The sequence below is a fragment of the Lithobates pipiens genome, unplaced genomic scaffold (assembly GCF_037356315.1).
Source record: "Lithobates pipiens isolate NorthernLeopardFrog02 unplaced genomic scaffold, aLitPip1_a1.2 Scaffold_18, whole genome shotgun sequence".
NCBI lineage: Eukaryota > Metazoa > Chordata > Amphibia > Anura > Ranidae > Lithobates > Lithobates pipiens.
This window is the reverse complement of record NW_027507758.1, coordinates 247,680,686-247,696,144: the sequence shown is the minus strand read 5'-3', so window position 1 is coordinate 247,696,144 and position 15,459 is coordinate 247,680,686. Positions and strand designations below refer to the sequence as shown.

Below are 15,459 nucleotides of genomic sequence, written 5' to 3'. Positions count from 1 at the left end.
CACAAATGATTATAACAATAAGAACACCTTAAGTGCAAAATAAAACACAGCAATACATCAGGAATAGTGTCATAAACAAAAGTCCAATCATGAAAAGTTCATATGTGAATCTGGATAAACGTTTGTGACACCACAGTGATTCAACACGATCCAAAAGCGCATGAAAGTGCCCGTCACCGTATATTAGATGCGCTTACCAGAAAATAGGCAAGTTAGGGCGTTTATATATATTCAATGGGTCTCATCAGAAGATATCCTCCTCTTTAGTGGGTCAACTCTTCATCTCATAATAGTGCCCTCCAGATAATAATGATACTTCGTGATCCCAAATGGGGAGCTCAGTAATGCCCAAAAAAGAAAGGAGCTAACATGGCATAATATCGTTTGGATAGTTTATTAAAAGAAAAAAAAGGTAGCACACTTACATGTGTATGGATAATTTACAGCTTGTATAAACGGTACAAGAGGGCACGCAGTGACGCTACCACGTTGTTTGAGAGGAGGACGGGCTCCTGTTTCTGCCGGCCGGCTTTTTTTTATACCGTTTATACAAGCTGTAAATTATCCATACACATGTAAGTGTGCTACCTTTTTTTTCTTTTAATAAACTATCCAAACGATATTATGCCATGTTAGCTCCTTTCTTTTTTGGGCATTACTGAGCTCCCCATTTGGGATCACGAAGTATCATTATTATCTGGAGGGCACTATTATGAGATGAAGAGTTGACCCACTAAAGAGGAGGATATCTTCTGATGAGACCCATTGAATATATATAAACGCCCTAACTTGCCTATTTTCTGGTAAGCGCATCTAATATACGGTGACGGGCACTTTCATGCGCTTTTGGATCGTGTTGAATCACTGTGGTGTCACAAACGTTTATCCAGATTCACATATGAACTTTTCATGATTGGACTTTTGTTTATGACACTATTCCTGATGTATTGCTGTGTTTTATTTTGCACTTAAGGTGTTCTTATTGTTATAATCATTTGTGATAATCACCTACATATTTCGATAATATATTTCATATATATTTATTTATTTCTATTTTTATATATTTATTTATTATTATATACTTTTTTCATTATTATTATTTTTATTAGTATAGGGTTGGCGCAGTTTTCTATTTTTGCATATCTGTTGGGTGTTATATCACATCTATTGCTGCAGCCTGTTTCACATATAGTTTATTTGTATTTATGTTTTTTTCTTAGCGCGGTATATTTTTTCCATATTTACTATAGGGTCTGGAAGGTCTAGGTCTCTTGGTGTGAAAACACGGGTTGGCATCCTCGCAAGTATGTCTTGAGTAGAGTTCTTGTCTTCCTACAGTCAGGAGTGGAAATGAAATTAGCCTTGAGTACTATCAAGGATCAAGTCTCGGCCTCGTCAGTTTTTTTTCCAAAAACCTCTGGCTTTGCATTCTTTAGTTCGGGCCTTTATACAGGGAGTTTCGCGTATAAATCCACCGGTTAGATATCCTCTGTGCCCATGGGATTTGAATCTTGTCAGTCTTTCAGGAGTCTCCTTTTGAACCAATAGGTGATGCCCCATTGGTCCTTGTGACAAAGAAATTGGTATTTTTGGTTGCAATAACCTTGGCAAGAAGAGTTCGAGTTAGCAGCTCTCTCTTTGAGAGAGCCATACTTGATCATTCATAAGGATAAGGTGGTCTGACGTCCTCGCCCATCCTTTTTACCTTAGGTAGTATCCAGTTTTCATATGAACCAGGATGTTTCTCTACCTTCGTTTTTCCCGGAACCATGTTCTGCAGAGGAAAATTTGCTACCTTCCCTTGATGTAGTAAGAGCGGTTAAATTCTATCTAGAAGCAACGTCTCAGATTCAAACAACTGAGGCTTTGTTTGCGGTACCAGAAGGTCTATGATTTAAAAGAGAAAGTTCTGTCTTTTCGTCTTAGAGCATACACTACCAAAGCAGTTGGTGCTTCTTGGGCAGTTCATCATCAGGCCCCTACGGCTCAGGTTTGCAAGGCCGCAACATGGTCATCAGTACTTACATTCACAAAACTCTACCATGGTCAAGTACTGCAGGCAGCAGTATAGGTCCTCTCGTCTGACGGCGGCCTGCTTTGCTTTTTGTGTCTCCCTCCCCTTAGGTGGTATTGCTTTGAGACATCCCATACAGTTAGTACTGTGGTGCTCTGTGTCCTGTGATGTACAAAAAGAAAATAGGATTTTTATAACTGCTTACCTGTAAAAACCTTTTCTTGGAAGTTTGTTGCCATTCCACGAGCGGTATCAATTTACTCGGCATTATCTAACTTTACTGTTGTCTTATTTTTTTTAATTAAAAAAAGTGTATTTCCCCCCCCCAAAAAAGTGTGCTTGTAAGACTGCTGCGCAAATTATGGTGTGACAGAAATTATTACGACCACCATTTAATTCTCTAGGGTGGTTCCAAGTAATTTTCTAGCAAAAAACCTGTTTAAGTGGTTAACCACTTCAGCCCCAGAAGAATTGGCTGCTCAATGATCAGGCCATTTTTTGCGTCACTGCGTCACTAACTGACAATTATGCTGTCGCACAACGCTGTACCCAAACAAAGATTGACATCCTTTTTTGCCCATAAATAGAGCTTTCTTTTAGTGGTATTTGAGCATCTCTGCAGTTTTAATTTTTTTTGCGCTATAAAAAAAAAAAAAACACACTATTTTGTACTTTTTGCTGTAATAAATAGCCCCAATTATTTTTTTTTTAAAAGCCAATTTTTTCCTCAGTTTAGGCCAATATGTATTCTTCTACATATTTTTGGTAATAAAAAATACAAAAAAAAAAAAAACAAAACGCAAAAAGTGTATATTGATTGGTTTGCGCAAAAAAATAGGGGATAGGTTTATGGCTTTTTTTTTTTTACTAGTAATGGCGGCGATCTTATCGAAACTGACATTATGGCGGACACTTTTCACACATTTGTGGATCGATTGACAATTATACAGCAATCAGTGCTATAAAAATGCCCCCATTAATGTATAAATGTCAATGGCAGGGAAAGGGTTAACATTAGGGGGCGATCAAGGGGTTTTCTGTATCCCCTGTGTGTCTTCCCCCCTACGTGGGGGATGGCACTGAGTATAGGAGATGAGAGATCATGGATCCCAGCTCGTAGGAACTCACAATCTCTCTCCTTTCAGAACTGGCATGTGTGCGTTTACACACAAGTCCCTGTTCTGCCTCTCGAGCCCGCGATCGCTCTTGGCTGGCGGACATCGCAACCGCTGGTAACGGGCATCGGCACCACGGCTGTGCTATGGGCATGCGCTCTATCCCGCTTAAAGGGACCAACGTATAGCTATGACTGTTCATGGGATCGTGCCGACCTGCCGCAGTATAATGACGGCAGCTGGTCGACAAGTGGAAGTGATCGTTATTTTTCTTGGGGAAAAAGACTTTACAAACATGTTATACTTGCCTGCTTTGTTGCAGTGGATTTGCACAGAGCAGCCCGGATCATCCTTTTCTTGGGTCCTTCTTTGGCTCTCCTGGCCCCTCCCTGTCGAGTGCCCCCACAGCAAGCAGCTTGCTATGGGGGCACCCGAGCCAAGTCACAGCTCCGTGTGTCCGTTCAGACCTGGAGCTGCGGCCCGACCCCTATCTTTTCCGATTGGCTGAATCACTGACAGCAGCGGGAGCAATTGGCACCAGTGCTGTGTCTCAGCCAATCAGGAGGAAGAGTCTCAGACGGCCGAGACATTCGTGGACATTTCTGGACAGAAATGTGGCTCAGGTAAGTATTAGGGGGTACTGGGACAGTTGCTGCACACAGAAGGTTTCTTATCTTAATGCATAGAATACATGCAGATAAAAAACCTATTAGCTTTACAATTCCTTTAAATCAAAGGATATGTATTATTTTCCATTGATTTTCGAGATTTACAAACCCATCTGAGTAAAAGAGCCAGGCCAGTGACCTGACTTATCTGCTGCAATAAATCAAAGGCTTAATAACCTCCCCTGTGTCCAGCCTGAGACTGGACAATGAAGGAACATAAGATGACTATTGAGGTAATTTCTTTCTCCTTTCAGCATATGTATACTGCAGTACACCTTACTGATTATTGGTGCGTCCCCATCCTAGCCCAGCCCGAACCCTAATATACAGGGTATGACAGACAACAGAAAGAGAAAAAAAAAAAAAAAACAACACAGGGACTTGCTGTACTAGTTTAAATTTAAAAATACAAATTTTATTACATAATGGTATTGATCTAAGTTTCCTTATATTTATCTGTAGCTCACCTTTAAGTTATCTGCAAATAACTAATCTTTTTAGTTATGATTAAGCCTTATATTAGAATTGCTTGAGACACTTACCTGCGATTCTTTTGATTACCCTATATAAATATGATTCTACAGATCTGTCATTGAAAGATGAATTGCTGTACCTAAACTAAATGCAGGGATATAATTTCCAACACACCGTTTTGTTTTCTACATAAAGAAATTCTAGAATTTGGATGTTGTTGTATGAACCTCTAAGAGGTATAAATTGCACTTTGAATTGAACAGACTATGGTCCAAAAACCATGGTGTGCGTTTGGGCTACAGTGATGTGACACATTAGCTCTAAAATCTACATTGATTGAAAAACCAGTGTCATTGTAACAACCAGCTTTGTAAGGAATAAGATAGTGAAATGGGCATGATTGCAATAACCTTCACCAGATGCAGGATTATACAAGGGTTTTCTGCCTTTGGAAGCAGTCATTAAATCATGCAGAAAAGAATTACAGAAAACAGTGTTAATACAATGATTAATTTCAAACAAGCAAGCTATGTGATTGACTTACAGGATCAGCTGGTGCAATGTTAGAATCAAATTGGGTCAGAGTTTGTGAGCTTGAAGAGCGTTCGCTAAATGTCTCCCACTGCTGAACAGATAGAGGAGACACAAGTCAGCATGATAAAAGAGAGGAAAAGATCCAAGCAGAAGTAATCCCACATTCAAGTTGCAATGCAAGTGACACCAGTTTCTCATGGAGTAAAATGCTCATAATGGTGACTTTTAGTCAAATGAGTAACATGGAAATATCTATTTATATATTTTTTTCCGACTCTTGAGATTTTCACCTATTCTAATTCTTATTTTTTCTCCAAAATGGGCAACACTAGTCATTGCAACCTGTTGCATAGAAATTAAAATGGCTGATACTTTAATATCGAAATAGGTAAATAAGACAGAGCAAAAAATTAGAATCCATACGTAAAGTCACATTTCTAAAGTCTACTTTCCATAATGCACAGCTCTACTGATGAACATCTAAAAGACTCAGCACTCCCAGGCAAACAAGCCAGGACAGAATGTCCATATCATGCAATAAAGATGCCTTAGGGCTCATTCCCATCAACATACATGGCTTTACCCGCGTTACATTGACGTGAGTTGCCATGCAGTGTGTTTCTGAAAGAACAGATTTAAACTGTATGTCATTGCTCTCAAATGAAGGACTTTTTTTCCCAATACACAGCAAATTTTAGGGAGAGAATATTAAATAGAATGTATTTTCTGATCTCCGTGTAATTTGCGTGCGCTGCAAATTATGACAATGCATCTGGTGGAAACAAGCCCATAGCCTAGCTGTTCAATAAGTAAAATAAGGACATGGAAAAAAAACAAAAAAACACAACACATGCTTGTTAATTATAGAGTACTCATTCACAGATAAACACATTAAGTAGCCCTTAATATTGTGCTAACCCAGCTATGTATATGTAATGTGGAAGTTCCAACCAGGGCAAAGCGTCAGCATCACCTATAAAACAGCAATGCAGAACAGGCAAACGATCTCAGTAGAAAACCTTTAAATTATGCAATAAAAATTCTAAGCAATCGAATAATTGTGCATCAAAAAAATAAAAATAAAAAAAAGCAGAGACAAGCATATAATTTATATTTAAGAAAGCTTATATTATAAAATACACATTCCAAATCAAGGTTTTTAGAACTGAATTTAATTTAATTTTATCCAGTTACGTATATGTCAAGCCACAAGTGTATGGAGATCTTATCCATTTGTCATGCAGCCAATGGTTAACAAAATGACTGTAGGATAAAAAATAATCAAGTTTATGGAAACTCAGTAAAAGCACACACATTGCATTTGTGCACTATGAATTAGTATGATATATTAAGTTCCGAGATGAGCAGAGACACTTTGTGAAAAAAAAAAAAACTTTAGATATGACAGGGCTGAATATGGAAGTTAAAGTGTACCTAAGCTCAAAAACAATTTGCACTCACTGTAAAATCATTTTCATAAAATCCACTGAGGGACACAGGAAGTCACTTACCTTTGGGTTATACTGCAACTGGCAAGCAAAAAATAGAAATTTTTGTACTCACCGTAAAATCCTTTTCTCTGTAGTTCACTGACTGACAGTTCCTTTCTTAGACCATTGGGTTGTTACGCCACCTTCAGGAGAGGACTAGGCAGAGCATGTTAACATGTTATAATAAAACTAGAACTTTCTAGTTCAGCCCAAGGGGCGGTCCCCTTAGGTAACAACCCCCAGCCTGCTACTGCAGCCTCAGTACATCAACAAGCAGTATAACAGACAAAAATAGGAGGGGAGGGTGCTGTGTCAGTCGGTGAACTACAGAGAAAAAGATTTTACGGCGAGTACAAAAATTCCTATTTTCTCTTACGTTCACCGGCTGACACAGCTCCTTTCTTAGACCATTGTGATGTCCCCAAGCAGTGCCAAACGAGGGGTAGGAAAAAAAAAAGCATAACAACTTCATCCACAATGACCTGGGGGAACTAGCATAACAACTTTACTCACAAAACAACAGTGTGTGGGAATAATCAAGAACTTTTTTACCCACAAAAAACAGAGTGTTCCTCAATCTGGGAGTCACTACCTCCAAACTGCCTCAACTTGCGGTAACAAATGCAACAGTGCATTTCTTAAAAAGGTACTGTGTTTTTACCAAAAAACAGGGAAGAAAATGTAAGTGCAATTGCAATTACATGGCCACCAGCAAAACTTTGCGGCCAAAAAAGGCATCAGCCGATGCACTGATATCTACCTTGTAGAATTTTGTAAAGGTGTGGACAGACAACCAAGTCGCCGCTTTACACACTTGACCAACAGACGCTTGATGTCGGAAAAGCCCAAGATTTTCCAATTGCCCTGGTGGAGTGGCCCGTGACTGGAAAGGGGGGCACCTGCCCCTTCAAGGCGTAGGCCTGTACTACACAATTTGTCCGATCCACCTGAAAATGGTGGCTGACAAGACCACCATGCCTTTTTTCGGACCAGCCACCGAAACAAACAAGGAGCCTGATTTCCGAAAGGGAGCCGTAGCAAATACACCCTCAGAGCGCGAACCATGTCCAGGGAATAGATGGTAACACAAAGACTTCATTGATGTGGAATGCTGTAACCACCTTCGGCAGAAAAGAAGGTTACGGACGCAACACCACTTTATCCCTGTGGATAGCCAGATAGGGCACACCAGTTCCAAAACCCTCCTGGCTGATGTAATGGCCACTAGAAAGACCACTTTCTGAGAAAGAGTCAACAGAGGGATCTCTCTGATATTTTCAAATGGCGGTTACTGAAGTGCCGGTAACACCAGGTTCAGATCCCACGGGGTAACGGTGGACGCACCGGAGGAAATACAAGTTGGACCCCATGAACAAAAGTTCTCACTAGAGAGTGAGATGCCAGGGGTTGCTGAAAAAAAAAAAGACAGCCAAAGCCGATATCTGTCCCTTAATGGTGCTTAAAGCCAATTTCTGGTCTACTCCTTGCCGTAGAAACAGCAGGATCCTGGATATAGAAAATGAGCGCGGACGCCATCCTTTCTCCTCACACATGGAGATGTAGGCCTTCCAGGTGCGATGATATATCTTCCGAGAAGATTTCTGTGCTCTCAGCATAGTTGGAATCACTGAGTCCAAAAGACCCCGGTTCCTCAGCACCTGGCACTCAATAGCCATGCTGTTAAAACCAGCGATGGTAAAGCAGGATGGAGAATCTGACCTTGAGACAGCAGGTCCTCTCGCAATGGCAGTCGCCATGGGGCGTCCGCCACTAGGCGTACCAGGGACACTGGGGCCAATCTGGGGCAATCAGAATGACTGGAATTCCCTCGGCCTCCACTCTGCGGAGCAGACGTGGTAATAGTTTCAGCGGAGGAAAGGCATAGATCAGCTGGTACTGATCCCACTGAGCCACCAGCCCATCTTACGCATCTGCCCAAGGATCACTTGTCCTGGACATGAATCTCGGCCCCTTTTCCGATTGAGACGCAGAAGATCCACGTCTGGTGTTCCCCATTGCAGGCACAGTAGCCTGAACACCTCCCGATGCAATGCCCATTCTCCTGGGTCCAGCATCTGGCGATGTCTGTCCGCCTGCCAGTTCTCCACTCCCGGGATGTAAATGGCCGATAGGGCCAGTACATGTCGCTCTGCCCACTGAAGGATGTGAGAAACCTCCTGTGCGGCGGCCAAGCTTCGTGTTCCTCCTTGGTGATTGACATATGTCACTGCAGTGACGTGGTCTGACTGGATCCCGATCGGATGCCCTCAAAGTCTTATCGACCATGTGGAGAGGCATAGCCTGATCGCTCTCAGCTTGAGCACATTGATCTGCAATTTGGATTCCTCCACCAACCAGAGGCCCTGGGTCAACTGAACTCCCATTACTCCGGTTAGGCTGGCATCCGCTGTGATCACCGTCCATTTCAGAGGTAGGAACGAGTTCCCGGACTTAAGTGTCAGGGACCTCAGCCACCAGGGCAGGTAATCCCTGACTAACTGGCTCACCTGAATCTGCCAATCCAGGGACAATGAAGATTTGTGGCATTTTGTCAAAATCTCCTTCTGCAAGACTCTGTGTGGAACTGGGCATACGGTACTGCCTCGAAGGAGGCCACCATGAGTCCCAGGACTCGCATGCAGAAGCATAGTGACCACCTGTGGTTCATCAGAAGTTTTACAGCGGCTCAGAGTCTGCAGCTTGTCTGAAGGGAGAAATACTCTCGCTTCCATGGAGTCCAGCAGTAAGCCTAGGTACTCCAAACACTGAGTCTGTACAATCACCGACTTTTTTAGGTTCAACAGCCACCCAAATTCCAGCAGGGTCTGCATGGTGATCACCACATCCTCCTCTAACTCTGAGGCAGAAGATGCTCTCAGGAGGAGATCGTCTAGGTAACCCATGATCGCGATCCCGTATTGTCGCAGCAATGCCAAAACAGGAGCCAATACCTCGGTAAAGAATCGGCGGGGGCTGATGCCAAGCCAATAGGGAGAGCCACAAACTGGTAGTGGGCTTCCCCAACTGCAAAACGCAGAAATTTCTGATGCTGAAGGCATATGGGTATGTGCAGGTACACATCCTGGATGTCCAAAGACACCATGGAGTCCCCTTGATGGAGTGCAGCGACTACTGGGCGAACTGATTCCATTCTGAAACTCAAGTAATTGAGGGCTTTTAGGTCCAAAATTGGACGTACCCCTTTCTTTTTGGGGACTATAAACAGATTTGAGTAGAACACCTGGAAGCGTTGCAACTCCGGAACAGGTACTATCAACCCCGCGACTCAGCAGGTCCCTTACTGCCCCCCCAATAGGGCCTCCCGGCAAGCCGGGAGCATGGGTATGCTGGAGGGGAAGAATCTGTTTTGTGGCCAAGAGAAAAACTATCTTGTAGCCTGAGGAAATCAGATCGCAGACCCATGGGTTCGACAGCCGAGAAGCCCACCGGGCTGCAAACTCCCGAAGGCGACTCCCCACCCGTGCTGTGGGTGGGGGCAAACCTTCAGGCGGTAGCACTTTCTCACAGGCTTGCAGTTTCAGAGATGTTTTTGTCCTTCAGAAGTCGTCCTGTCGGGCTGGGGACGCTTAGCAAAAGCCCCGGGTGGACGAAAAAGCAGTTTTGGAGCAGAAAAAAAAGGAGGGCCCTTGCCCACGGCGTGGCTCCTTAGCCTTCCTGGCCTGTGGGAGAAGCGTACCCTTACCACCTGTGGCATTTTTAATAATGTCATCTAATGAGGCTCCAAAGAGCCGTTCGGCAAGGAAGGGTAGATCCATCAGGGCTTTCTTAGATGCCTGGTTAGCCGAGCAGCATTTTAGCCAAATCGGGCACCTCAGCACCACTGCTGACACTGAAGCCCTGGATAACAGAGGAAGGGTATCCAAGCTGCGTCACAAACGTACTTAAGGCCTTGCACTAATTGGTCTGTTAGTTCCACGCAGACAGGGGAAGCCTGTTGCTCCCCCAATTGGCAGTGCAAAAGTTTTGCCCACTCAGTAAGTGTCCGACACAAGTGCGGATGCCAGTACTGGTCGCATTGCTGACCCCACAAGCGTAACCAAGGAATGAGCCACTGCCTCGGCCTTCCTGTCCGTGGGGTTCTTAAAAGCGGGAGTCCCCTCTACCGGGATCGTGGTTACTTTGTTTAGCCTGGATACTGGGGGGGGGGGGGGGGGGTCATTGACCACTTTTTGAGAAGGCTTTCCTCAAACAGGTAACGCACCACCATGTACTTGGGAACCAAAAAGGTCCGCTGTGGTCGACCCCATTCCTTGTATATGAACTTATCAAAATAAGTCAGATACGGGAACACCTTAGGTGTACAACTGTACGTGCTGGCTTACGGGACCCAAAAGGGACCGCTACATCAGCAGAGGGATCTGCTGGCTCCTGAACTTTCAGGGTATCACGCACAGCTGTGATAAGTGCGCCAACAAATGCTTGTTGAGCACGGACCCGGACTGGGACTCATCCTCACTGTCCGATCGGTCCTGGTCAGCATCGTCTGAAAAGGACAAAGCAGGGGTCACCAGCCTCAGCAGGCCGGAGTCTGCGTCAGAGCTCTCCCCAGAGGACAGGGGCCGTTTTTTACCATCTTTGCGCCCACACACCGCCTCCATCTTGGCAACGAACGAATTGAGGACAGCCGATAAAGCGTCCAGAGGCACTGCACTGTCTGCGAACCGGTTGCAATTGCCTGGATTTCGGGGGAAGAAACACTCGTTTCTGAAGCCATGCTGACCCTACCCTGTCTACCTGTTGAGGACTTAAGACAGTGATGGTCCCAACCTCCTAACTGCTGCTGGCTGAGGGACTCCCGCAGGACTCACCACCCTGACCGAGTTCTGCGATTTTCAGCTAGGTGTGCCTGTGTCAGCTCCCAGATGCATAGGAGATCAAACCGCGCTGTGATGAACTATTCAGTAGAAGGATATAATCACAGGGAAAATGGCCGCCAGACTACAGGAAAATGGAGACAGAGCATGCTGGTCACACCAAACATGGCCGCTGAGCATTCTGTGCAATGAAGACCGTGAAAAAACAGGCAGAGAAATGGCGGTAAAGCAGCGCTACAGCGATCAGCAGACACAGCCTCCAGACACCTCGGGGGAGAGACCTACACACATCCGGGGCACAGCTATGCAGTGCAGTCCTCCCCAGGCGAGTGCCCTCCCGCGGAGCCCCTGTCTATGGCGCACACACACCGCTCAGCAGCCCATGCAGCATCCCCCACAGGGAGGGGGGAGGGAAGATAGGGACAGGGAAAGAAGACAGGGTGGTCAGGGACCCCCGAATCGACCTCCCAAGGAATTCCCAGCTGCTCAGCCCCACCGAGGCAGGGAGAGCTGTAATTACCAGTCCTGAAGAGCTGGGAGGCATTCCATCACAAACCCACTCGCTAATCAGTACGGGGTGGCTGCTGGCCCAGCACACTGACGCAGACATCAGTAACCCGGTCATATGTGTGCCCCGGGGTATTACGCACACCGGCCGCCCCTGGAGCCGGGGCATATCGCGGCTGACCCAGCTCAGAGCTCTGGTTTGCTCACGCTCGCTGACCAGGCTGGGGAGACTACAAGGATAAGGGTATCCAGCCTGTCACTCAGCCGGCTGTTGATAGCAGATCACAGGATCTCTAATCTTGCGCAAAAAGCAAAAACTTCTGCAGGACCTGCAGGGTTCCTAGGTCCTCCTTCACTAGGCAGAAAAAAAACTGAGGCTGCAGTAGCAGGCTGAGGGGCTGTTACCTAAGGGACCGCGCCCCTAGGGAGGAACTAGAAAGTTCTAGTTTTGTTATAATATGTTAACATGTTCTGCTTAGTCCTCTCCTGAAGGTGGCATAACAACCCAATGGTCTAAGAAAGGAGCTGTGTCAGTCGGTGAACGTAAGAGAAACCAAGATAGTTCAGGATAACCCCCTCCTACTACCAGCAGGCCTGTTTTGTAGCAAAGTAATCCTGGCAGCACGATCATAAAACACTGAATAACGCGATCCGTCTCTCCTCAATGTGCTCTAGAGCGGGCCGATTCTGGAAAAAATGAGAATCACGATTTTTTTTTTCTTAGAATAAAAATCATGATTCTCACTATATCATCATCTCTCACATTATACAAAAAATTTCATCTGAAAGACCGCTGCACAAATACAGTGCAACATAAAATACGACGACTGCCATTTTATTCTCTAGGGTCTCTGCTACATATATGTTTGGGGGTCCTAAGCAGAAAATACCAGTGGCGGTCCATCCATTAGGCGCCCTAATCTACATGCAGGGGAGTGCTGGATGCATAAATTCCAATGGTTTTTTTTTTTCTTTTTTTGAAGCATGGGATTACAGTCAGAGGCTCCAATTGGCTTTAAAAAAAAAAAAAATGGAGGGGGGGGGGGGGGGTTTGGTTTATGTACAGACCCCCCCCCCCCCCCAACAAAAAAACCCCACCAGCCGCCACTGGAAAATACTGATTTTAACTTGGAAGCAACAAGTGTCAAAAAAAGCTTAGTCTTAAAGAACTAAATGTTACAGCGTTTCCTTTTATCTCTCAGCGCTGAGCAATGTTGATAAAGCTCTGTTCACCTCTGAGCGATCCGAATTGCCGTGATTCTGCCCAATTTTGCTGCGATTGTTGCCCAATGTAGTGGTAAAATCGCACAAACAGAATCCTGGGACGCCTGTCGCCCAAAATAAGTTTTTACTTTTGGGCAACAATCGTGGCAAATCGTGGAAAAATTGCACCGATCAGGATGCCATTGGAAGTGATGGGGATGGCACAGTCATCCCGTCATTTGCCACCCGTGTTTCGAATCGCTCAGATGTATATAAATTGTTCATTTTAACCTGTAGCACTTTCAGATCTTTTTGATGTAAAGTGCATTATAAATACAATTTATTATTATTAGATGTGAACAGAGCCTAAATGTTTGCCGGATTTTTTTTTTTTTTTACACCGCTGCGAGCGAGCAGAGAATGGTGATTTTTTTTTTTTTACCAATTTAATTGTGCAGTTCTAATGTACACCAAGAAAAGGCTTCTGCAGAGTACAAAAATCTTATTTTACTTCTCATCTATTGAGGACCAGAGAAGTCACTCACCTTTGGAATGTCCAAAAGCAATCCAACACTAACAGTCCAAAGGAAAAAAAATTTAATAAATAAAATAAAAAGAACTGGGGATTGTCTACAGCTCAATAACCCCTGAAGGACCTTGCATGCAGTGCTGGCATCAGGCTTGAACATCCACCTGTTAGAACATTGACAATGCACAAAAAAAAAAAAAAAGGACCCAGTGGCAGCTTTCTAAGTCAGGGAAACTGTTAATTTACCATAAGCTTGCATAATGGTCTGTCTGAGCCACCTAGAGATAGTGAAAGGAGAAGCTTGTGCATCCTTACAGGGACCATACAGGATGACAAAAAGGGCATTCGTCTTTCGGAGACAGACTCTCTCTACCATAACCACAGAGGAAAAAAGGAAATGTTCATTTGGTAAACTGCAAACGGGCAGAAGAACAATGTCCTGGTTTAGGTGGAAGGCAGAAATTACCTAAATGACCTAAGGCAAGAAGGATTTGTCAAAATTAAATTTGTCCCTATGCAGAATAAGGCAACCAGTTCAGACACTTGTCTCACAAATGTGATAGCTACCAGGAATACTGCTTTGTGGGTGAGAGTAGAGTAAGGAATCTCTGTAATAAGCTCAAATAGTTTCTGAAATACAGAGGGATCCAGATTCAGATCAGTCATAGGGGAGCAAACAGGGAGTGCTACATGGGAGACTTCCTGTACAAAAGGCCCTAATTATGTGAGGAGAGGCCACCAGTCTCTGAAAGAAGATAGCAAGAGCAGAATCCTAACTTTTTTGTGCTTACTGCCAAATGTTGGTTGAGACCCAATCTGTAGGAAGGAGATTATTCATCCAACAGAGAACCCCCTGGGGTGGAACCCCAGAGACTCACAAAGTGAACTACTGTATAGCTACCACATCCCATGATAGACTTTGCAAGAAACAGACTTCCCAACTTTAAAGCTGAACTTCAGGCAAATTTTTCCTGTGTCCACATTGCAAAGGTTAACTGCTCATTTTTATTCTAGGGAAGAGGACAGCGGAGATATACTTACCTGATCCACCTTGCACAAGACCTATACAGCACCCCCACGCTCCAGCAATTTTTCCCGATGTTAGCATGCCAAAAGCACATGCCATAGACCAGAACAGTCCACTGCTGGACCGCGGGGGGTGGGGGGGGACCAGTTTTCCAGAGGATCGATGGATCAGGGAAGTATAAACTTTGTGCTCACTTGTAGGAAAATAAGAACAGTAGACCCATGCAGTGCAAGCAATGGCCCACTGAGTGGGGTGGGGTGGGAGAAACCGCCCAGAGTTGGGCTTCAAACACTGTGGAAATCACAGGTTCAAAAGATTCTAATAAGTCTATTGAGCCAGTATGGGTACCAATACACAATGTTCAATTTATTATATATTCCATAAAAAGAAAATACAAAATTAGTACTTATTTGCTGGTAAACAAATAGGATTTTTTGTACTCACCATAAAATCCTTTTCTCTGTAATTCACCGACCGACACAGCGCCTCTCTAACTAAATGGGTTGTATAGCCTGCCATTAGGAGAAACTAGGCAAAATTGTTACACAATACACAGAACTTTAATCCCGCCCCAGGGGGGTGGGCCCCGTGCTATCAACCCTCCTCCTGCTACCAGCAGCTTCAGTACGTCAACAAGCAGTACAACGTAGAAAAAAGGAGGGGTGGGTGCTGTGTCGGTCGGTGAATTACAAAGAAAAGGATTTTACGGTGAGTACAAAAAAATCCTATTTTCTCTTATATTCACCGACCGAACACAGCTCCTCTCTAACTAAATGGGACGTCCCCAAGCAGTGCCAAACGAGGGGTGGGAAAAACAGCATTAAAACTTCATCCACCATGGCAAGTGGGAACTAGTGAAACTAAACCCACACAAAAAGACAGCAGTATGTGGAAAAACTCCACCATATAACCGGGTATACTCAACAGGAGCGAATCCCAAGACCGCAAGACTGCTGAGGTAATGCAACAGGGCATTAACAAAACAATACTGCGTTCTTCTCGAAAACCAGGAAAAAAACTCAATTGCAACTACACAGCCGCCTGCAAAACCTTGCGGCCGAAA

General features: G+C 44.4%; 1 protein-coding gene across 4 annotated transcripts in view; it reads right to left on the bottom strand.

Moving 5' to 3' along the window:
* The window catches only part of REPS1 (RALBP1 associated Eps domain containing 1), a 294,648-nt gene that overhangs the window by 77,613 nt on the left and 201,576 nt on the right, over nucleotides 1–15,459 (bottom strand). For 2 of the 4 annotated variants that reach the window (XM_077486746.1, XM_077486748.1), the window contains exon 10: nucleotides 4,816–4,896. The exons of 1 other annotated variant lie outside the window; for it this stretch is intronic. In XM_077486746.1, coding sequence (XP_077342872.1) covers nucleotides 4,816–4,896 — 81 coding nt within the window. The remainder of the gene's footprint in view (nucleotides 1–4,815; nucleotides 4,897–15,459) is intronic. One more of the 4 variants, XM_077486747.1, reaches the window with a different exon arrangement.